This window comes from Mastigoproctus giganteus, chromosome 13, assembly GCF_048544385.1.
Source record: "Mastigoproctus giganteus isolate SK-2022 chromosome 13, ASM4854438v1, whole genome shotgun sequence".
In the NCBI taxonomy this organism is placed as follows: Eukaryota; Metazoa; Arthropoda; class Arachnida; order Uropygi; family Thelyphonidae; genus Mastigoproctus; species Mastigoproctus giganteus.
In genome coordinates this window covers 114673925-114697215 of record NC_143587.1, presented here as the reverse complement: position 1 = coordinate 114697215, position 23291 = coordinate 114673925, and the positions used below count along the sequence as shown (strand labels likewise).

The 23291-nt window shown below is 37.8% G+C and overlaps 1 protein-coding gene across 2 annotated transcripts in view; it reads right to left on the bottom strand.

The window, feature by feature from the left end:
- LOC150076375 (protein kinase C, brain isozyme-like) overlaps positions 1-23291 on the bottom strand; it is an 847829-nt gene that overhangs the window by 73228 nt on the left and 751310 nt on the right. For both annotated transcript variants that reach the window (XM_090387781.1, XM_090387780.1), the window contains one exon: positions 8572-8712. In XM_090387781.1, the coding sequence (XP_090243907.1) occupies positions 8572-8712 (141 nt within the window). The remainder of the gene's footprint in view (positions 1-8571; positions 8713-23291) is intronic.

The window sequence follows — 23291 nt, the reverse complement described above, 5'->3', positions numbered from 1 at the left end:
CAAAAAAAAAAAAAAAAAAGTAATGTTTAAAAATTACATCCAACGTATTAGCAGAGTTTTCCCCACACAAAAGCTCAAAAATACCGTGCTGTGCAAGGTTTGCCACAATTCTCTAACCGTGTTATACACGGCACTGCCATTAATATTAGACACCTGCCTTTAGACAAAAAAAAAAAAAAAGAACTTTTATTGTGTCATTTAATATTTTATGCTGGACCTTTTTGCTTTTATGGCGGCCTTCAATCTTCATTGCATACTCTCAACCGGCTTTTTATAGATGTCAGGTGATATGTTCCTCCACTTGGCCTTTAATGCAGTCACCATTTTGGCCTTGTTCTTTGGGCAATCTCAACGTGCACGTACCTGTTGATCCAATATATCCCAAATGATCGATAGGGTACAGATCAGCACTCTGGGCTGGCCAATCCAACTTTTCCACACACATATCCTCAAAGCACTCTGTTACAACACGAGCAGTATGGCATGGCACATTGTTTTGCTGATACAGGTATGGACCTTCCCCGAAGTATTGTCATAATGATGGAAGTGCAAAATTGTCCAGGCTGTCCTGGTATTGCACAGCATTCACGGTTTTTTCAATAATGTTGTTTGGCAAACCAAGACAAATCATGAAAGGAGCCCCATACCATGACACTGCCTCCACCGAACTTCATTGTTGGGAGAAGAGAATCAGGAAGGAACTGTTCCCCCGGCATTCGCCACACCCAGGAATGGCTATTGGACTGGCGGAGTGCAAACCTCGACTCGTCTGTCCATAGGACTGTTTTCCATTGCTCTACAGTCCAGGAATGGCACTCCTTACACCATGTTAATCAGTGTCCATCATTTGTTGAGGTGACCAATTCTGTTAAACTGTTGAGGTGATCAATTCTGTTAAACGTGCCATCTTGCATGCCCACTTTTGCAATTGTATGTTCAAAGCCCAATGTGCATATTTATAGCAGGGTCTGGGATGTGTTGCATGCATAGGACCTGTTTCTCCATCCATGGATAGGAGTCTGGATATTAATGGTAGGGCAGTGTTTAAGTACCATGTTGCTTAGCATTAGCATTAGTAGAGGCATACAATGTAAGAAAGCAAGGTTATGCAGCATCAGCCAAAAAAACCCAAAAAACTTTCCGATTTCACCCCTCTGTTCGTTCCAAATACCTGTCCAGTTCAGCCTTAAATTTATTTAGGCTATCAACTTCCACAACAAAAGATGGAAGTCTGTTCCACCAATCAACTACCTGCTGGCTAAAGGCAAAACTTTCACCCATCTATTCTATAACTCTCTTTCCTCAATTTGAATTTATGCCCTCTCAGGTGATTAATCTGAGTAAGAGGAAGAATCCCATCAGCATTGAGCATGCTCAAACTATTCAAGGCTTTATACACCTCAATCAGATCATGTCGCAGGTACCCAGTCTCTAAACACTGTAGTCTACAAAACTTAAGCCTTTCTTCGTAAGAGCAACCCTTTGTTCCATTCACTAATCTTGTTGCCCTTCTCTGTACTCGCTCCAACAGCTCAACATACTTCTTAAAATGACGCCTCCAGACCTGTATACATTACTCAAGGTGTGGTCTGACCATCGCCTTATACAAGGGGATAATCACCTCCTTATCCCTGCTAGAAAAATTCCTGTATATCATTGACAAGACATCATGAGCTACTCTTGCAGACCGCCTGCACTTCTCACAAAACTTCATACCTGCCTGCACAATTACCCCCAGGTCCTTTTCATTCTCTACCACTGTCAGTGTAGTACCACAGAGTACTCTGGGGTTACTGCTTCCCATATGTAGTACTTTACACTTTTCAAAGTTAAACTTCATTTTCCACCTCTCAGCCCACCTGCTCAACTTTTCTAGATTCTGTTGCAGCAGCGTACTGTTATTAGTGTCATTAACAATGCTACCAACCTTCGTATTGTCTGCAAACTTGGACATTAAGCCTAATATACCATCATCAATATCATTTATAAACACAGAAAAACAACAAAGGTTCCAACACTGAACCCTGAGAGACTCCACTAAAAACATTAGTCCACGAAGAGCAGTGTCCACTGATTACCACTCTCTGTCTTCTCCCACTCAACCATCCCTTTATCCATAGCAGCAATTTGCCTCCAATGCCACATTGCTCCAATTTGTGCAGCAGTCTTCCATGTACAACAGTATCAAAAGCCTTTCGAATATCCAAATATATGATATCAAAGTTATTCCCTACATCCAGTTGCTTTGTGACCACATCATAGTATCCAATTAAATTGGTCAAACAAGACTTCCCCTTAACAAACCCATGCTGTGTCCAAGCAATAACTGAAGTCTTGTCTAGATGATCCTGCAGTGCTTCTTTAACCAGTACCTCCATTAATTTCCCTGGAACAGAAGTTAAACTAACAGGTCTATAATTACTTATGTCACTCTTTGATCCTCCTTTGTGAATTAGGGTCACATTTGCACATCTCCAATCCATGGGTACCTCCCCTGAGTCCAAGGAAGCTCTCGTAATTATGGCTAAGGGTTTGCTTACTTCCTTTGCTGCCTCCTTTAATATAACTGGATAGATCCCATCCACCCCAGGTGCCTTTCTTGTGTTTATCTTCAACAATTTCTCCTCCACTTTACTCTCAGTTATTACAAGATTCTCTAGCTTACTGCCAGAGTTGAATACACCTCTGGCATTCCCCTCGCTGAATAACTCCTCATGTGTGAACTTAGATGCAAAATCCTCATTTAGTTTGTGAGCCACCTGAGCAAGATCATCAACAGTTGAACCATCGATATCCAGTGGACCAATCTGATTCATCCCCTTCTTTCTAGAGTTTACATAAGTAAAGAACTCTTAGCTGTTTTTCTTTGCATCCTTTGCCAAAGATTTCTCATAATCTGCCTTTGCCTGCCTAACCTCCTTTGTGACTTGGTTACAGACCAGCTTATATCTATTGTAGGCTTCCATGTCACCTATTAATTTATATGTATCCCATGCATTTTTCTTCTCTGTCACATGTCAAATTAATTCATCTGACAGCCATTTAGGCCTAAATCTTGAACAATATTTCTTAGTTGGTATGAAAAGCCTAGTAGCTTCCAAGATTAATTCTTTGAATGCTTCCCATATTCAATTTGCTGTTGGTAACATCATCGGTTGGTCCCACTGTATACAATTTAAATACCATCTCAGACCTCTGTAGTCGCTGTTATGAAAGCAAAAACCCTTGCCTTTACACTTGATGGTAGTTACCTCTTAGTAAATCCCACTTCAGTACACTGTGATCACTGCCACGTAGTGGTTCCTTTATCTTCAGAATCTTAATGCATGAAGAATCACTACTGATAATCAGATCAAGAGTATTACTCCTTCTAGTTGCCTCCCGAACATGCTGATGTAGAAAACAATCATCCAATAAATCCACAAAATACTTGCTAGCGTGTGAGTGACCAACCCACAAATTCCAGTCAATATCCGGGAAATTAAAATCCCCCATTATAGGACTCTCTGATTTAGTGGCCCACTGTATTTCCCTGTACAGTTTTTTATTATATTCATCAGAATCATTAGGCCTATATCACACTCCTATTCTCAATTTTGATTTCCCAGTGCTTATGTCACATCAAACTGACTCGACACTACACTGTCCAGCGATGTCTACTGGCTGCACTTCCTTGGATTTTATGTGTTTCTTAACTAATAGCATAACCTCCTCCCTTCCTATCCTGTCTATCCCTCCTGTACACATTATTGTACTTCCCAAACTCCCACTCTGCATTCCTTATATCTGTGTGACACCACATCTCGGATATCCCAACAATATCTGCCTTTGATGTTTTGAACACACCTCAAATTCATCAAATTTATTTACCTAACTTCTAGCATTGGTGTACACGCAAGTATACATGCAACTGTTCCTATTCTTAGCTACCCTAACACAACCAATGTGTTTCCTTGTACCACAATGACTCTCAGCAGTCTCTGAAATCCCCTGCATCTTGTTTTCGAGGCTGCTGCTCATTCCAGTAGAAGCAGTGCAAAAATCACTTTCACCTCTGCCAGCACCTACTGTTAATGTATTAGTCTGTGTATCCCCCCCAAGCTAGAAGTTTTCTGACCCACCTAACACTGCCTCGATAGCATCAGCAAATATTCTTACACCCTAGGATTGCCGAGAATTGCCTCACTTTATCAATCGTGTTAGAGCGAAACTGTGTTGTATAAGTACTGTATTATACGGGGGTTGCCTGTACTTATTTTTGAACCATGTTTTGGCTTGAAGATCAACAATTTCAAGTTGCAAGCTGGGATTACATTTTTCAGCCATAGAAATAAATGGGTTCTCAAACAAGCTTATGCCTTTTTTCATGGGATCTTATATCATCGAATCGACTTTCAAACTCGCTAAAAAGTAACTGTAATAATGAGAGGCAACAATTCTTTGGAAATGTGTTTCTCTTTGAACTTGATAAAACATTCAAAGTGAACTGAACTGTCTTGCTCAATTTGGGATTAAAATAATAACAACTTATTCTGAAATGATTTAATGTCACCAAACAAATCAGAGACCAATTTTTCTTTTCCTTGTAGTTTTAAACTAAGAGCATTTAAATGACTAGACATGTCCGTATGAATTGCAAGCAGCCACTCCGTATTCGATAGTTGTTTTACTGGTTTCTCTTTTTCTGTCATAAAAATACCAATTTCATGACGTAGTTTAAAGAACCAATGTAATACTTTGCCACAACTAAGTCATCTCACTGCAATATAAAATTACATCTTTGTATTCAGCTTCAATTTCTGAAAGAAACTTTTGAAACATTTGGTGATTAAGTCCATGTGATCTTATAAAATTACAGTTGAAATAACCATATTCATAACATGTTAGAGATCCAATACTTTCCCATAAAAAACTTCTTGATACATAATGCAGTGAATTTCAATTGGAGTTTCAGTTCTGATATCTATAATTTTCTTGGTTATTTTACCCACAAGCCCAATATTTTCACTAATCATATTTTTTGCAGTGCCAGTTGACTCCTACCAGGCTTTTTATATTTAATCCTAACTTTTCAATAGATTGCCAAAAATTTTCAAAAAGATTTTCAATTGCAGTTGTTCCATGCATACTCTGTAGATCAGCTAAATCTTCAACTGGTACAAAATTATCATTAATTCCATGTATGAAGATAAGGAGTTGGGCTGTGTCATTTACATCAGTACTGTGATCGAGTCCCACACTAAAATTTTTCATTTGTTTTGTTTTCCCAAAGTTGTTTGAATAAATTCTTTCCAATATATTCTACTCTTCACGTAATTGTTTGTCAAGACATACTAATGTCTTGTATTGTTTGTTTCTGTTGTTGTTATTTTGGTTTTTAGGAGCATTAGCAACTAAGGCCATATTGCTCCGGGATATGCGGTGGTCATTCTCTGACCTTTCCGCATCCTCCGTATTTGGTGGTGATGGGCTCGAACCCCGGTCTAATCAAGAATCGTGTGCTACGCACTGCTGCTCCTTCCCACCTGGCTACAGAGGCGCCATTCGTTCATTTCTCGGTACACATTTTTCGACAACTTTTAACAATGTTTAACAAATTCATCATCACTGAACGGTTTACTTTCAAAAGCAATCAAATATGCAACTTGATAATTGGCACTTACAGTATATAAATTTCTTGACTGATATGTTTTCGGTGTGTTTTATTGTTTTCTTAATTTGTTTTGTAACTCTGAAGACTTTTCGCTTCACAACACTCCTCTATGTTGATCATAAGATTTATGCTTGGAATCATAGTGTTGTTTTAAATTATATTCTTTAAAAACTCACACAGACTCCTTACATACCAAGTCTCCTTAATCGTACAGTCTCCTTAATCGTACTCAATGAAGGAATTGTCTTCAGTCCAACTTTGATCAAAAACACGACACTCCAAATTGATTTTCCTCTTTTGGAATAATTTTAAGGATGATTTTTTAATTCAATACAAATTAATAATAATTGAATACAATGAACAAGTTTTATCAAAACAGTAGAAATTCACAATATGAAAAGATTGATACGTACATAACTGTATTCAGCACACACACATATGAGGCGCCTCCGTAGCCAGGTGGGAAGGAGCAGCAGTGCGTAGCACAAGCTTCTTGATTAGACCGGGGTTCGAGCCCGTCACCACCAAATACGGAAGATGCGGAAAGGTCAGGGAACGCCCTCCGCATATTCCCGGAGCAATATGGCCTTAGTTGCTAATGCTCCTAAAAACCAAATAACAACAACAACAGCACACATATGACTGGACTGAACAACATACACACGTTTGATACAGTCGAGCTCAACGCTTGCATGCCTGTACACGCAGTGGCGCAACTCTCTAAAATGCTGTTTTAGTTCACTTTCTGCGCAGGCTGTATAAAAATTATTTGCGGGTGAGATCCAGCCCGTAGGTTGGACACCATTGCTATAGGGTATGAATGTCAACTCAAAAGTTGAATTTTTTGCTCAGTTTTACCTGGAGTATGAATAATTCCTCATAAAGCAAGATAAACAGTTTTCATTCATTTGTTTACATCAACATCTCAAGGAGGAAATTACACAAAAGTGTGAAAAATGCATTTTCATAAAAAATAAAACAATTGGATGATTTTACAGAAAAAAAATTATTAAAAAATTTATAGCTATGAACTCAAATATTTATTTTTGCAAAACTGACACTACTCTCAATTTAAAAGAAAAAATTACTCAAACATATCACGCATGGCCATATTATAAATCTTTGAAATTTTGTCTTCGGAACCTCATAAAATAACTAATTTAGGTCGGAATACCACACTGTATATTAAAAATTATATTATACCATATTATATATTTAAAATATAAATTCAAACAACATTCTAAAAATATTCTAAAATGGTTACTCAAGTCTGTGCCCTTTATTTTTAAATAACTGCTAAGCATACGATCATGAAATTTAATTTAGCATTAGTAGTGGCAAAATGAATGAAGGAAGGAAGTAAGTATACACATCATCAGCCATAACAACAACTAAAAAAAAACCTAATTCACTTCCTTTCTAATAATTTGTAATAACCTCTTAACTTCCATTCTAATAATTTGTCCAATCAATCCTTCTTTAAATTTATTCAACCCCACTTCCAACAGTGCTATGCAGAAGTTTTTTCCAACAATCGATTTCATTCTGGCTAAACTAAATGAAATTTAACTAAACAAAAGAACAAAGATGCCACTGCCATTTAACCCACTTAACTCTTTCAAATCCTTATGTACTTTGATTTGGTCAGCAAGCAGATGCCTAGTTTCCAGACATAGCAATTCACAAAACCCAAGTCTTTCTTGGTAAAACTATGCTTTTGTGCTCTCAAATAATCTTTTTCAAGATTCAAGATATGGCCCATCCATTGCCTTATACAATGAAATAACCACTTCTTTGCCTCTGCCAGCAAAATTTCCATATATCATTGAGAGAATCCTGTGAGCTGTCCTAGCAGTCTGTCTGTAATCTCAGAAAACTTCATGGCAAACTGTACAATTCCCCTAGGTCTTTTTCATTCTCAACTATCTGGCATTTCATACTACCTAAATGTCATTCTCAGATTACTGCTATCAAAACAAATGTAATATCATGCTTTTTTTTTTTTTTTTTTGTTAGTTTTTGGCGCATTGACTTCTGTGGCCATAATGCACCTCCAAAGGTTTTTGCACTACTCTGATCCAAGCCCGAGGTGGGATTTGAACCCGTGACCTTTGGGTTGCCAGGCAGGCACTTTACCCACCCAGCTAGCCTGGTCGGCATCTTGCATTTATCTATATTAATTTAACATGAAGAGTCTATATAGTTTTGTCAATAATAAAAATTAGTAAGAAATACTAAAGTCATCACATCTCAATAGTTTTTGTAAACATGTTGCCAGGTGCCCCCCCCCATGCAACTGTTTTTTTTTTTTTTGCAATGAACTTATGGACTACTGCCACTAAGAAATAGTATGTTATATGCTTATCGATATAAATAATAAAATTGTTCTTGATATAGTAATTTTGACCATAACAAAAATGAAATTCAATGCCACTGAAATAGGTGAACCTATCTTGGTTAAATAACTGCTCTTTTAAGGGTGCGCAGTTGATGGATGAAATATTTTCTGTTAGTTTACAGATCTTTAAATAGCAATTGTAATAGCAGGATAGTAATTGCAATACTAAAATAATCAGTGAAAACTATGCAAGAAAATTCAAAAGCTTTGCAAAAAGATGGTGCTAAGAGTGCTTACCTGCTCCAGATCAGCCATGTGAAGGTGTGTTTAAAGGTTTTGCACTTCATTTTAATTAAAACAACATAATGGTAAATAGTGTATAAAAACTGAAAATAAAAACATTAAATTATCTCTCTCTCTCTCTCTCTCTCTCTCTCTCCTTCCTTCTCTCCCTTCTTCCATCCATCTCTCTTCTCATCCCACTGTTCCTCACTCTCTACCTTTCCTACCTTTCTTCCACCCAGATATAATTTTTTTCCTTTGTATTTTAAGAAGGATGAATAGTATTACTACTACTTACAATTCTGGGCTTGAAAGGAGGCTGTACCTCTCTGTTTTCTATTCTGTCCCAATCAATCCTCCTGAAGAAAGGATGAGTTCTTACATCTTCTTCTCCAGATGGGCCACAGCCCAATCGTTTTGCAGGGTTCTTTGTAAGGAACTGAATAAATTAACCATATTCAGTTAGTTTTTAATAATTAACAATTTTAAATTGATTCTATGAAACTATTCATCAAATGCAAGTTAGCTTTGATTGCTTGATGTGAAATCCTTAGCATTTTCAGTCACGACAGGTACACTGCAACCAGCAGAGATACAGGGTAAGGGGGGTGGAGGTTCAAGGATCCATATGACCCAAACAAAAATAATATTTGATTTTGATTGATGAATAAATTTCAATATTTCAATATTGAAATTAACTTCCTCCCTACTGAATGCCCCTTGCCCAAAATCCTGATGCACCACTGATTGCAACATCATGCTATGTAATTATTTTTCTGTACTGTTATAATAAAGATTGCTATTATAAATCTTTAATACATAGGGTGGGCCATATGTTGGTTAGCTAATATATAATTTGTACAACTTAAATCTTAAAGCCAATTCATGCCCATACTGCTTCATAAATATTAATACAGCAGACTCTCGATTTGCCGGGACACTTCAAGACTCCAAATTAAAAAAAAAAAAAAAAAAAAAAAAAAAATCAACCAAAAATCATAAAATTCAAGTAATGACTAGAATACAGTAGTTATAAACAGATGCTTTGCGAGTCAGAAATAAGCAACAAGAAGCAGCATTATAAGGATTTCCTTACATTATAAGCAGGGTTTAGCATTATAAGCAGGGTTTCCACGTGCTCGTAACTACCGCTACCGTTAGTAACTTTCCCGCCATTGTGATACCGTACTAGATATACCGTAGGTTATATACCATACTAGATAGCGTTAGTTGAACTTCGTTAGCAATTAAATTGTACGTTTAAATAAATACATATAACGACTTAGATTACAAACGTAATATAATTAATAACATAACATAATTAATTAATAAATTAATAGAATCATGACTCAGACCAGAGCAGCAAAGCAAAAGGCTCAAGCTAATGGAAGTGCTGTGGCTCAGAGCAGAACTGAGGGGGGCAGTTGTCCTCTGACTCACAGCCTTATAAAATGCACTGTTTGCTTGATGTTTCCAGAGCAATCGGGTACGGGACATGATACTGCCAAGGGGAATGTCTTTGTGTGTGTGCGCGATGCAAGGAGTGTATCGATATCAGGCAACAACTCGGCGTTCTTGTGGGCCTATATGAGAGCTTGAAGGACAGGGTGGATGCCCTCGAAGAAACTAAATTGAGGGGCCCATCAAGCTCTCAGCTGCCCACATCAACGCCAGAGCTTGCACTTGGGCATCGCGTGCCACAGAGACAACCCCCAAGGCAGAATGCGCTGGTCCCGAAGGAACTAGTAGTTGTTGGTGACTCTATTGTCAGGGAAACGGGGAACATGCTTTGTAAAAAAGATAGGTGGAACAGGACCAGGGTATGTCTGCCAGGGGCAAAGGTTGATGACGTTGTAGAGCGAATATCATCTTTTAAGGGCACAAAAGGTGATATAGTTGTACACGTTGGCACTAATAATATTAAGAGTAGGAGACCGGCAGAATTACTTAACAAGTACAGGTCACTGTTGAACAAAAGCCGAGAATTAGGGTTGAATTTGAAAGTGTCTGCAATTCTGCCCAGACACGATAGGAGGGAGTATATGATGAGAGCCTTGTCGATCAATTCGGCCCTGGAAAGATTGTGCAAGGCTCAAGGGGTAAAATTTTTTTCAGCCTGGACTGTACTTGTTAACAGGAGAGATTGCTTCTACAGGGATGGGATACACTTAAATAGAAAGGGTGCAAGAATATTTGCTGATGCTATCGAGGCAGTGTTAGGTGGGTCGGAAAACTGCTAGTTTGGGGGGAGACAAAGACCAATAGATTGACAGTAGCCACTGGCAGAGGTGAAAGAGATTCTTGCACTGCTTCTATTAGAATGAGCAGAAGCCTGAAAAACAAGATGCATGGTATTTCAGAGACTGCTGGGAGCCATTGCGGTACAAGTAAACACATGGGTTGTGTTAGGGTAGCTAAGAATAGAAACAGGTGCAGGTATACTTGCGTGTACACCAATGCTAGGAGTTTAGTAAATAAATTTGATGAATTTGAGGTATTGCTCAAAACATCGAAGGCAGATATTGTTGGGATATCAGAGACGTGGTGTCAAAGATATAAGGGATGCGGAACTGCAATTTGGGGAGTACAACGTCTACAGAAAGGATAGACAGGATAGGAAGGGGGGAGGTGTTATGCTATTAGTTAAGAAACACATAAAAACCAAGGAAGTGAAGCCAGTCGACATCGCTGGACAGTGCAGTGTGGAGTCAGTTTGGTGTGACATAAACATTGGGAGATCAAAATTGAGAGTAGGAGTGTGCTATAGGCCTAATGACTCTGATGAGTATAATAAGGAACTGTACAGGGAAATAGAGTGGGCCAGTAAATCAGAGTGTCTTATAATTGGAGATTTTAATTTTCCAGATATTGACTGGAATTTGGGGGCTGGTTACTCACACACTAGCAGGGCTTTTGTGGATTTATTGGATGATTGTTTTCTACATCAGCATGTTCGGGAGGCAACTAAAGGGAGTAATACTCTTGATTTGATTATCAGCAGTGATTCTTCATGCATTAAGAATCTGCAGATAAATGAACCACTAGGTGGCAGTGATCACAGTGTGCTGAAGTGGGATTTACTCAAAGAGGTAACTACCATTAGGGGTAAAGGGAAGGGTTATTGCTTCCGTAAAGGCGACTACGATGGACTGAGACAGTATTTAAATTCTATACAGTGGGACCAACTGATGATGTTACCAACAGCAAATTCAAAATGGGAAGCATTCAAAGAACTTATCTTGGAAGCTACTAGGTTTACATACCAACTAAGAAATATTGTTCAAGGTTTAGGCCAAAATGGATGTCAGATGAAGTAATGAGGCATATGGCAGAGAAGAAAAATGCATGGGATACATACAAATTAACACATGACACAGAAGCCTATGATAGATACAAGTTGATATGCAACCAAGTTACAAAGGAGGTTAGGCAGGCAAAGGCAGATTACGAGAAATCCTTGGCAAGGGATGCAAAGAAAAACAGCAAAGAGTTCTTTACTTATGTAAACTCTAGAAGGAAGGGGATGAATCAGATTGGTCCACTTGATATTGATGGGTCAACTGTTGATGATCCTGCTCAGGTAGCTAACAAACTAAATGAATATTTTGCATCGACATTCACACATGAGGAGTTATTCAGCGAGGGGAATGCCAGAGGTGTATTCAACTCTAGCAGTAATCTACAGAATCTTGAAATAACTGGGAGTAAAGTGGAGGAGAAACTGTTGAAGATAAACACAAGAAAGGCACCCGGGGTGGATGGGATCTATCCAGTTATATTAAAGGAGGCAGCAAAGGAAGTAAGCAAACCCTTAGCCATAATTATGAGAGGTTCCTTGGACTCAGGGGAGGTACCCATAGACTGGAAATGTGCAAATGTGACCCCAATTCACAAAGGAGGATCAAAGGCTGACACAAGTAATTATAGACCTGTGAGCTTAACTTCTGTTCCAGGAAAATTAATGGAGGCACTGGTTAAAGAAGCACTGCAGGATCATTTAGACAAGACTTCAGTTATAGCTCAGACACAGCATGGTTTTGTTAAGGGGAAGTCTTGCCTGACCAACTTGATTGGATACTATGATGCAGTCACAAAAGAACTGGATGCAGGGAATAACTTTGATATTATATACTTGGATCTTAGAAAGGCTTTTGATACTGTTGCACATGGAAGACTGCTACACAAATTGGAGCAGTGTGACATTGGAGGCAAATTGCTGCTATGGATAAAGGGGTGGTTGAGGGGGAGAAGACAGAGAGTGGTAATCAATGGACACTGCTCATCGTGGACTGATGTTATTAGTGGAGTCTCTCAGGGCTCAGTGCTGGGTCCATTATTGTTTTCTGTATTTATAAATGATATTGATGATGGTATATCAAGCTTAATGTCCAAGTTTGCAGATCATACAAAGGTTGGCAGGGTTGTCAAGGACACTACTGACACTATGCTGCTGCAACAGGATCTGGAAAGGTTGAGCAGATGGGCTGAGAGGTGGCAAATGAAGTTTAACATTGACAAATGTAAAGTACTACACATGGGAAACAGCAACGTATCAACTCTGTGGTACTACACTGACAGTGGTAGAGAATGAAAGGGACTTGGGGATGGTTGTGCAGGCAGATATGAAGTTCTCTGAGCAGTGCAGACGGGCTGCAAGAGTAGCTCATGGAGTATTGTCAATGATATACAGGAATTTTTCCAGCAGGGATAAGGAGGTGATTATTCCATTGTATAAGGCGATGGTCAGGCCACACCTAGAGTACTGTATACAGGTCTGGAGGCCTCATTTCAAGAAGGATGTAGAGCTGCTGGAATGAGTACAGAGAAGGGCAACAAGATTAGTGAATGGAACAAAGGGGTGCTCTTACGAAGAAAGGCTTAAGTTTTGCAAATTACAGTGTCTGGAGACTAGGCACCAGCGAGGTGATCTGATAGAGGTGTATAAAGCATTGAATGGTTTGAGCATGCTCAATGCTGATGGGATTCTTCCTCTAGCTCAGAAAAATCACCTGAGAGGGCATAAATTCAAATTGAGGAAAGATAGATGTAGGATAGACGTGCGGAAATTTGCCTTTAGCCAGCGGGTGGTTGGTTGGTGGAACAGACTTCCATCCCTTGTCGTGGAGGTTGATAGCCTAAATAAGTTTAAGGCTCAGCTGGACAGGTATTTTGAACGAACAGAGGGGTGAAGTGGAAGTGGTTTTTTTTTTTTTTTTTTTGGCTGATGCTGCATAAGCTTGCTTTCTTGCATCAAATGCCTCTACTAATGCTAATGCTAATGCTAATAAGTCGTCATTGGGAGATTAGTGTACCCACTATCTTGCAACTCCGCTGTCTTCACACTGCCACTCAAAAGAAAAAAAAGAGAACAAATGTGTAGTTTGTTTTAGTGCATCGTGTCGATTGTTGTGTCTTTTTGCACCACAAAAAGACAAATTTTGTCTTGTTATGTCAGGGATGTTGAAATTTTTTTTATAGTAAATTGTTTTTTTGTTTAGAAATTGCGAAAATAATGGGTAAACGCAAAAGAGTTGCGCTTTCAGTTAAACAAAAACTTGAAATTATTCCAAAGTTTGAAAAATGTGCATCCATTAAATCTTTAATGAACCATTATAATGCTGGTGACCAAACCATATGCAACATCTTAAAAAATAAAGGGAAGCTATTAGATTTAAAATCGACATCGCAAAAAAGCATCATATTGAACACGTGAGTAGTACGTGGTAAATTTTTTTGTTTTTTATCTATCGCTATATTTTTTACTTAGGTTGCTGAGCATTTTTCGATACAGTAAGTCCCCGACTTACGCAACTACGTAAATTTATTTTCACTATTTTTTTTTAGGATTTTTAGAATTTTTTTTGGATTGTAAAATTAAAAAAAAAATAAATAAATAATAATAATAATAAACAGTCAATAACAACGATCACAGCATGCACAAATTGCACAAGTAACAAGCAAAAAAATAAGAAAGAAGAGAAGATTCTTACAATTTATTTATGGTTTTTTTTTTTTTTTTTCATATAATTGAAGATTTCAGCAAAGGGGACACACATTTCACCATAATAACGTAAAAACCCACAGATTTCTAGCTATTGGTATTTTCGCAAATGCAATAAGTTTACTATTCGTTTATAATTAGATGCACAAAGAGAAAAGCCGAAATAACATGGAAAGTGCAATTTGTTTTTATTGTTTTATGGTAGTGACCTCCAGAAATGTGCTTTAGTAAAATGTGAGCTTGTGCGGGGTGATAATAGTGAAATTTCACCTTAACCCTGTGAATTCTTTACAGAAAATTTCATTTTGACAGTTATCATGGTGCCAACTAAGAGAATAAATGACAGCAGTACTAGTAAATCTACCAAGAAAAGGAAAGCGATCGATTTGGATTAGAAAATTAAACTAATAAGAATGTATGAAAATGGTGAAAGATTGACAAGTAACGTGCTTAATTCAGATTTGTCAATAATAATATAGTAGCAATTTGTTATTAGTCATTCCTGAGTTATGTAAAACTCGACGAAGTAAGAAGTTACGTCTTAGCTTACGTACGTCGAAGACTTCTGTATTTTTGGATTAACCAGGAAATTGATTGTCTGGGATTTGTTTTTTACCATCTATCCTGGAAAATCGAGAGTCTACTGTATTATATATATGATGTTAATTAATTATAACATTTAAATGAACTGTTCAAATGAAATGAATTTTTTAAATAAATTTTTCAGTAATTTACTTCTCAGTAAATTGCAGCTCTTTTTAGTAAACTGATATGTGGCCCATCCTGCATGTAGCTGCTTTTTTTTTTTTTTTCACTAATTAAATTTTAATAACATATACAAATTTGAAGGGTAACTGTAAAATATGATGCACAGACCATGAATTCCATTTATAAAATGGTGTACAAGTGTAAATCGGATAACCAGTAGTCTTTCTTACAATGTACATTGTAAAAGTAGATTCAATACTTACTTTCACAAATAAAGAGTTCATATGAGAAACTATAAATCATTATGGGTTATGGTGATCATAGTTCAAAAGAAGCATACAATCAACCATTAAAATGAGGGAAACTTGATCATAATGTTGTGCACAGAATTAACAGTACAAATAAGTAATTTTTTCAAAACAATATGGAAAAGTTATAACACTTCACAAGACCAGGAAATTTTTCTGAAAAAATAACACTTTACTGCACGGAAGAAAGCAAAAAAAAAGGATGAAATTTGGTGAAAATACTTAGTTTAATTTCTCTGAAGAATTTACAATTACAAAGAGGAAATTTAAATTTGGATAACAAGGTAAAAACTACATAAATCTAAAGAGAATTAACAACTGGCCATATATACAGCCTACTTTTTTTGGGTCTTCTTCTTCTTCTTCTTAGAGCATAAATGTAAAAAGATAAAAACAAAAGTTCCATAGCCTGCTTTAATTATTTCTAAATTTATAAGGTTATACTTTGTTATGCTGTTATTATTTATATAGTAAATTAGTATCTAAGACAATATAATGCGCTGATTACCATATTCTAAAAATTTTAAATTTTCTATGTATAAACTATATTATACATAATTTTTCTGTGGAACTTATATAAAGAGGCCATAGTCAATTATAAGTTATACAGGACAGTTAAATTAGATGTTTTGATACATTTTATTCTCTTTATTACTGCAAAAATGCAGTGATGTGTTATCACTGCATTTTTAGTGTAATGAAGAGAATAAATTTTGCTGAATGATTGAAGAGCCTGTAAACATACTCTTCAGACATTCAACACAACAAAGTACATCTTGCCTTTCTTGTATTATGATCCTCAAGGCATCATACATGTATAAATAGTAAAGAATGATTTGTTTTATGTGATATCTAATGTTAAAAATTTTAACATTAGATATCACATAACAACAATCCAATCTCCCAAATGCCTTGCTTTTCAAGTTACTGCATTTCCCAACAGAAGCAGCTCTTGTTGTAGCTGGATTTTTCTGGTGCAAAGGCTACTTAGGCCATATTTCATCTATCAAAGTAGTTAATACTAATTTTGTTGGCTTCTATGGAAGTGGTTAGAAACAGTCGTATAAACTTATTCGTTTCAGAAAGAAGAAAAATTCTGAAAGGTTTGAATTTTCACTATGACATGGCTAAGTGACAATTCCTGTAAGTTTGAAAGAGTTGTTATAAGGTGCATTCTAGGAGTATGTGTTTTACTGTGAGTGGCCTGTGGCAGTGTGTACACTGTGGAGGGTCATTACCTGATAATAGGAATAGATGAGTCAAATGAGTGTGGCCTATTCGGGCTCTGGCCAGGACTACCTCTTCTTGTCTGTTTGTGCAGAAATTCGAGGCCCATAATTGTGGTACAGGTTTAATTTCAAGGAGTTAGTTATGTATATGTGTTTGCCACTGAAGAGTCCATTGTTCCTTACATGTACTTTGTATATGCATTTTGTAATCACTGAATGGTACCAGAAAATTCATTTGAGCTGTGCTGAATGGATGTTTGGCAGCATCATCTGCAATTTCATTTCCTGGTATTCCAGTATTGCCTGGAATCCAGCAGCAGACAACCTTTTGCCAATGTACTCTGAAACGAATCAACTCTGATCTGATGAGCTTTAGAAATGGATGAGCAGTTGGGGAAATCTTTTGCATTGCTAATAGTACACTTTGTGAGTCTGTGTATATTATGCTCTTTTGGATTGAGAGATGGAAAATGTTTTCCAGAGCAAGCTTTATGGCATATAATTCAGTGGTATAACTACTGCATTCTGTTGGAAGAGATACAGAACTGGTAGCATCAGGGAATACCACTGCTGCACCTGTTCCACTCTTGGACTTCAATCCATCAGTATATATTTTAGTAAAGTCAGGATAACATTATATATGTTCAATGCACTGCTGTTGGATGTTAATACAGTGAGGTCTCGATTTACGATGACATCGACATCCAATATTCTCAGGAACTGATATACCTTCCATTCGATCTTTTATTTTAAGGACCGATGATATTTGCAGGTACTGATGGCTTTCTATAGGTCCACCATGAACATATAGATCATGATTTATTGAGTTGTATATTCCAGTGTTCTGCTAGTTCCATTAACCAAATACCTGCAAGCCTAGATGCTTGTGGTTGGTTTCTATAAAAGGTTATGAGTTGCGGATCATTAAATATTGACCAATCAGGATGGTCCGACTGGCTTTAGATCTTGGTTGTGTAGTTCAGTAACATCTTTCTTCTGATCTTTAGAGGAGCTCATCAGCTTCTATATACAGACTTTGAACTGGAGATGTTCTGAATGTACCTAGGGCTATTCTAAGAGCTGAATGTTGAATAGAGTTGAGGTGAAATAAAGCACTTATCCTAGGAAAACCGAAGACAGGTGCACCATGATCCAAGCATGTTCTGATTATGGGTCTATATAAGTGAAGCAAGTTGTAATGATCTGCTCCCCAGGTTGTTGCTGATAAAGCTCTGAGTGTGTTAATTTTTTTTTTTTTTTTTTGACAAGCAATCTGGAGATGTTCGATGTGTTTTTGATAGTTTAACTTGCTGTCAAAAATTAAGCCTAGCAGAAGAATACTATTTGCTATTGGAATAGGATGATTATCTAATTGGAGTTTGGGATCAGGATGCATTTTACGTATGGTACAGAAGTGAATGGCAGTAGATTTCTGGCTGGATAGTCTATATCTGTTTTGTGTCATCCAAATTTGGATCTGATTTATTGAAATTAGCATTAGCATTAGTAGAGGCATTTGATGCAAGAAAGCAAGCTTATGCAGCATCAGCCAGAAAATAAAAAATAAATAAAAAATTACCACTTCCACTTCACCCCTCTGTTCATTTGAAATACCTGTCCAGCTGAGCCTTAAACTTATTTAGGCTATCAACTTCCACGACAAGGGATGGAAGTCTATTCCACCAACCAACCACTTGCTGGCTAAATGCAAATTTCCTCACGTCTATCCTACATCTGTCTTTCCTCAATTTGAATTTATGCCCTCTCAGGTGATTATTCTGAGCAAGAGGAAGAATCCCATCAGCATTGAGCATGTTCAAACCATTCAAGGCTTTATACACCTCTATCAGATCACCTCGCTGGTGCTTAGTCTCCAGACACTGTAAATTGCAAAACTTAAGCCTTTCTTCGTAAGAGCACCCCTTTGTTCCATTCACCAATCTTGTTGCCCTTCTCTGTACTCATTCCAGCATCTCTACATCCTTCTTGAAATGAGGCCTCTAGACTTGTATACAGTACTCTAGGTGTGGCCTGACCATTGCCTTATACAAGGGAATAATCACCTCCTTATCCCTGCTAGAAAACTTCCTATATATCTTCGACAATACACCATGAGCTACTCTTGCAGCCCATCTACACTGCTCAGAAAACTTCATATCTGCCTGCACAACCACCCCCAGGTCCCTTTCATTCTCTACCACTGTCAGTGTAGTACCACAGAGTTGATATGTTGCCCTGGGGTTGCTGTTTCGCATATGTAGTACTTTACATTTATCAATGTTAAACTTCATTTGCCACCTCTCAGCCCATCTGCTCAATCTTTCCAGATCCTCTTGCAGTAGCATAGTGTCAGTAGTGTCCTTGTCAACCCTGCCAACCTTCGTATCGTCTGCAAACTTGGACATTAAGCTTGATATACCATCATCAATATCATTTATAAATACAGAAAACAATAATGGACCCAATACTGAACCCTGAGGGACTCCCCTAATAACATTAGTCCACGATGAGCAGTGTCCATTAATTACTACTCTCTGTCTTCTCCCCCTCAACCACCCCTTTATATATAGCAGCAATTTGCCTCCAATGCCACACTGCTCCAATTTGTGCAGCAGTCTTCCACGTGCAACAGTATCAAAAGCCTTTCTAAGATCCAAGTATATAATATCAAAGTTATTCTCTGCATCCAGTTCTTTTGTGACTGCATCATAGTATCCAATCAAATTGGCCAGGCAAGACTTCCCCTTAACAAAACCATGCTGTGTCTGAGCTATAACTGAAGTCTTGTCTAGATGATCCTGCAGTGCTTCTTTAACCAGTGCCGCCATTAATTTTCCGGGAACAGAAGTTAAACTAACAGGTCTATAATTACTTGTGTCGCCCTTTGATCCTCCTTTGTGAATTGGGGTCACATTTGCACATCTCCAGTCCATGGGTACTTCCCCTGAGTCCAAGGAAGCTCTCATAATTGTGGCTAAGGGTTTGCTTACTTCCTTTGCTGCCTCCTTTAATATAACTGGATAGATCCCATCCACCCAGGTGCCTTTCTTGTATTTATTTTCAACAATTTCTCCTCCACTTTACTCTCAGTTATTACAAGATCCTGTAGCTTACTGCCAGAGTTGAATACACCCCTGGCATTCCTCTCGCTGAATAACTCCTCATGTGTGAATGTCGATGCAAAATATTCATTTAGTTTGTTAGCTACCTGAGCAGGATCATCAACAGTTGACCCATCGATATCAAGTGGACCAATCTGATTCATCCCTTCCTTCTAGAGTTTACATAAGTAAAGAACTCTTTGCTGTTTTTCTTTACATCCCTTGCCAAAGATTTCTCGTAATCTGCCTTCGCCTGTCTAACCTCCTTTGTAACTTGGTTACAGATCAACTTGTATCTATCATAGGCTTCTGTGTCATGTATTAATTTGTATGTATCCCATGCATTTTTCTTCTCTGCCATATGTCTCATTAGTTCATCTGACATCCACTTAGGCCTAAACCTTGAACAATATTTCTTAGTTGGTATGTAAAGCCTAGTAGCTTCCAAGATAAGTTCTTTGAATGCTTCCCATTTTGAATTTGCTGTTGGTAACATCATCAGTTGGTCCCGCTGTATAGAATTTAAATACTGTCTCAGTCCATCGTAGTCGCCTTTACGAAAGCAATAACCCTTCCCTTTACCCCTAATGGTAGTTAACTCTTTGAGTAATCCCACTTCAGCACACTGTGATCACTGCCACCTAGTGGTTCATTTACCTGCAGATTCTTAATGCATGAAGAATCACTACTGATAATCAAATCAAGAGTATTACTCCCTCTAGTTGCCTCCCGAACATGCTGATGTAGAAAACAATCATCCAATAAATCCACAAAAGCCTTGCTAGTTTGTGAGTGACCAGCCCCCAAATTCCAGTCAATATCTGGGAAATTAAAATCCCCCATTATAAGACTCTGTGATTTACTGGCCCACTCTATTTCCCTGTACAATTTCTTATTATACTCATCAGAGTCATCAGGCCTATAGCACACTCCTATTTTAATTTTGATCTCCCAATGCTTATGTCACACCAAACTGACTCGACACTGCACTGTCCAGCGATGTCGACTGGCTTCACTTCCTTGGATTTTATGTATTTCTTAACTAATAGCATAACCCCTCCTCCCTTCCTATCCTGTCTATCCCTTCTATAGACATTGTACTCCCCAAATTCCAGTTCTGCATTCCTTATATCTGTGTGACACCACATCTCTGAAATCCCCACAATATTTGCCTTTGATGTTTTGAGCAATACCTGAAATTCATCAAATTGATTTACTAAACTCCTAGCATTGGTGTACACGCAAGTATACATGCACCTGTTCTTTTTCTTAGCTACCCTAACACAACCCATGTGTTTACTTGCACCCCAATGATTCCCAGCAGTCTCTGAAATATCCTGCATCTTATTTTCCAGGCTGTGGCTCATTCCAGTAGAAGCAGTGCAAGAATCACTTTCACCTCTGCCATTAATCTATTAGTCCTTGTATCCCCCCAATCTAGTAGTTTTCCGACCCACCTAACACTGCCTCGATAGCATCAGCAAACATTCTTGCACCCTTTCTATTTAAGTGTATCCCATCCCTGTAGAAGCAGTCTCTCCTGTTAACAAGTACAGACCAGGCTGAAAAAAATTCTACCCCTTGAGCCTTGCACAATCTTTCCAGGGCCGAATTGATTGACAGGGCTCTCATCATATACTCCCTCCTATCGTGTCTGGGCAGAATTGCAGACACTTTCAAATTCAACCCTAATTCACGGCTTTTTTTCAACAGTGACCTGTACTTGTTAAGTAATTCCGCCGGTCTACTACTCTTAATATCATTAGTTTGCAATTTTGCAATTGTCTCTCAATATAGTTCATGTTTTGAGAATGACAGGAGATTGTGAGATCATCGGCATAAAGGTATGAGTCCACTGTTTTTGGAATGAGTTCATTTAAGTTGTTTGTTTGTTTGTTGCTTGGGTTTTATTGGCGCATTAGCGACTAAGGCTATAATGCGCCATCATTTAAGTGATTCATTCTGATTATGAATAGAGTGGCACTGAGAATGGACCCTTGTGGGATGCCATCTTCTTAGACAAAGTTCATAGAGAGAGTTCCCCGATAACAAACTTGAAAGAATCTTTGTTGTATGAAATTTTGAATGAAATATGGCAAATTTCTTCTCAGGCCAAGAGAATGTAGATCCTTTAAGATGCCAAAATACCATGTGGTATCAAAAAGATTTTCTCGATATCCAGACAGAACATAACGAGATGTTCCTTTTTTATTAATGTATTTCTAATGTTTGCTTTGAATCCAATCATAAGATCCAATAATGATTGATTTTTTTCTGAATCCAAATTGATTGTTGTTGATCAAATTTGGGGACTCAAGATACCGTCAGATGGCGATGAATCATTTTTTCGAGGGTTTTGCTCAGATAGCTGGTAAATGAAATTGGTCTATAGTTACGCGGAACAGAATAGTCATTTCCAGGATTTGGGATAACCAGTATGTATACATGTTCAATGAAGATTTGATTGAAAAAGATCAACAGTGGCGAGTGTGATTTTTGATCTAAATTTTTGAGCATTATAAAAAATATCCCATCAGGGTCAGCAGCACTGTTCCTTATGTTAGTAAGAGTGTGCTGCAGTTCAATCATGGTGAATAGTTGATTATATGGTAATGCACAGCTCTCAGTGAAATTCAGTTTGGATTTCTCGGTTACATCTTTAATTTTTTGAAATGATTGGTCATAAACATTTGAGGAGGACAACTGAGAAAATACGGATCCTAGTGCATTTGCGATTTCTGCAGGGGTAGATAGTTCCTGTCTATTCCAGTTAAGTAGTGGAGTAGATATTGGAGGAAATTTGCCATTCTGTTGAATGGCAAATTTCCTCCAACATCTACTTTTGAAGAACCGAATTTAATCCAAGATTCTTTTTTTTGCTTTCTGTCTGATATTATTATTATTATTATCATTATCATTAGCCATATGGTACAAGGAAGCCTGAGGCTTATGCTGCACCAGCCAAAAAAAAAAAAAATTTCCGAATTATCCCTAGAAAGAGAGAGAGAGAGAGAGAGAGAGAGAGAGAGAGAGAGAGAGAGAGAGAGAGAGAGAGAGAAGAGAAGGGAATCACCAAGAAAAAGAAGAATGATGATATCCAGCTCAGGACCCTGGGTGTGCCATGCCCATACTCACCAGATGTGAGCCCCTTAACAGGCTCTTGCTCTAAGTCACTTATAATATTAATAAGATTGGAAGTGGTTGACTGTTTGCAGAATTGATTCCATGCTTTGTTTTTCTCTTTTTTTGCACTGTTGCACTCTTCATTCCACCAGTAATTTAATTTTTGTCTTTTTCTGACTTGGTATTGTGGAATGGCAGCAGTTGCAGCTGTTAGCATTTGATTTGTTATATGTTCAGTTACATGGTTGATGGAAGAGGACTGGATGATATGGTTGCCGAATGAGACGAGCCTGCAGTATTTTATCCAGTCAGTAATGAGAAGTTTGAATTTTGCATATTATTGGGAAATGGTCGCTGGCTGTTGTGAGGATCGTTAAGAGCTACCCAATCGATACTTGGACAGAGCACTGGAGAGCAAATGGAAAGGTTCATTGTGGAGGTTGAACCGGTAGGAAAATGAACGTAAGTAGGAGAGCCAGTGTTCAACAATGTTAAATCCTGTCTGTTGATCAACATTTACATAAGCTTTCCATGCCTGTCTAAGCTGG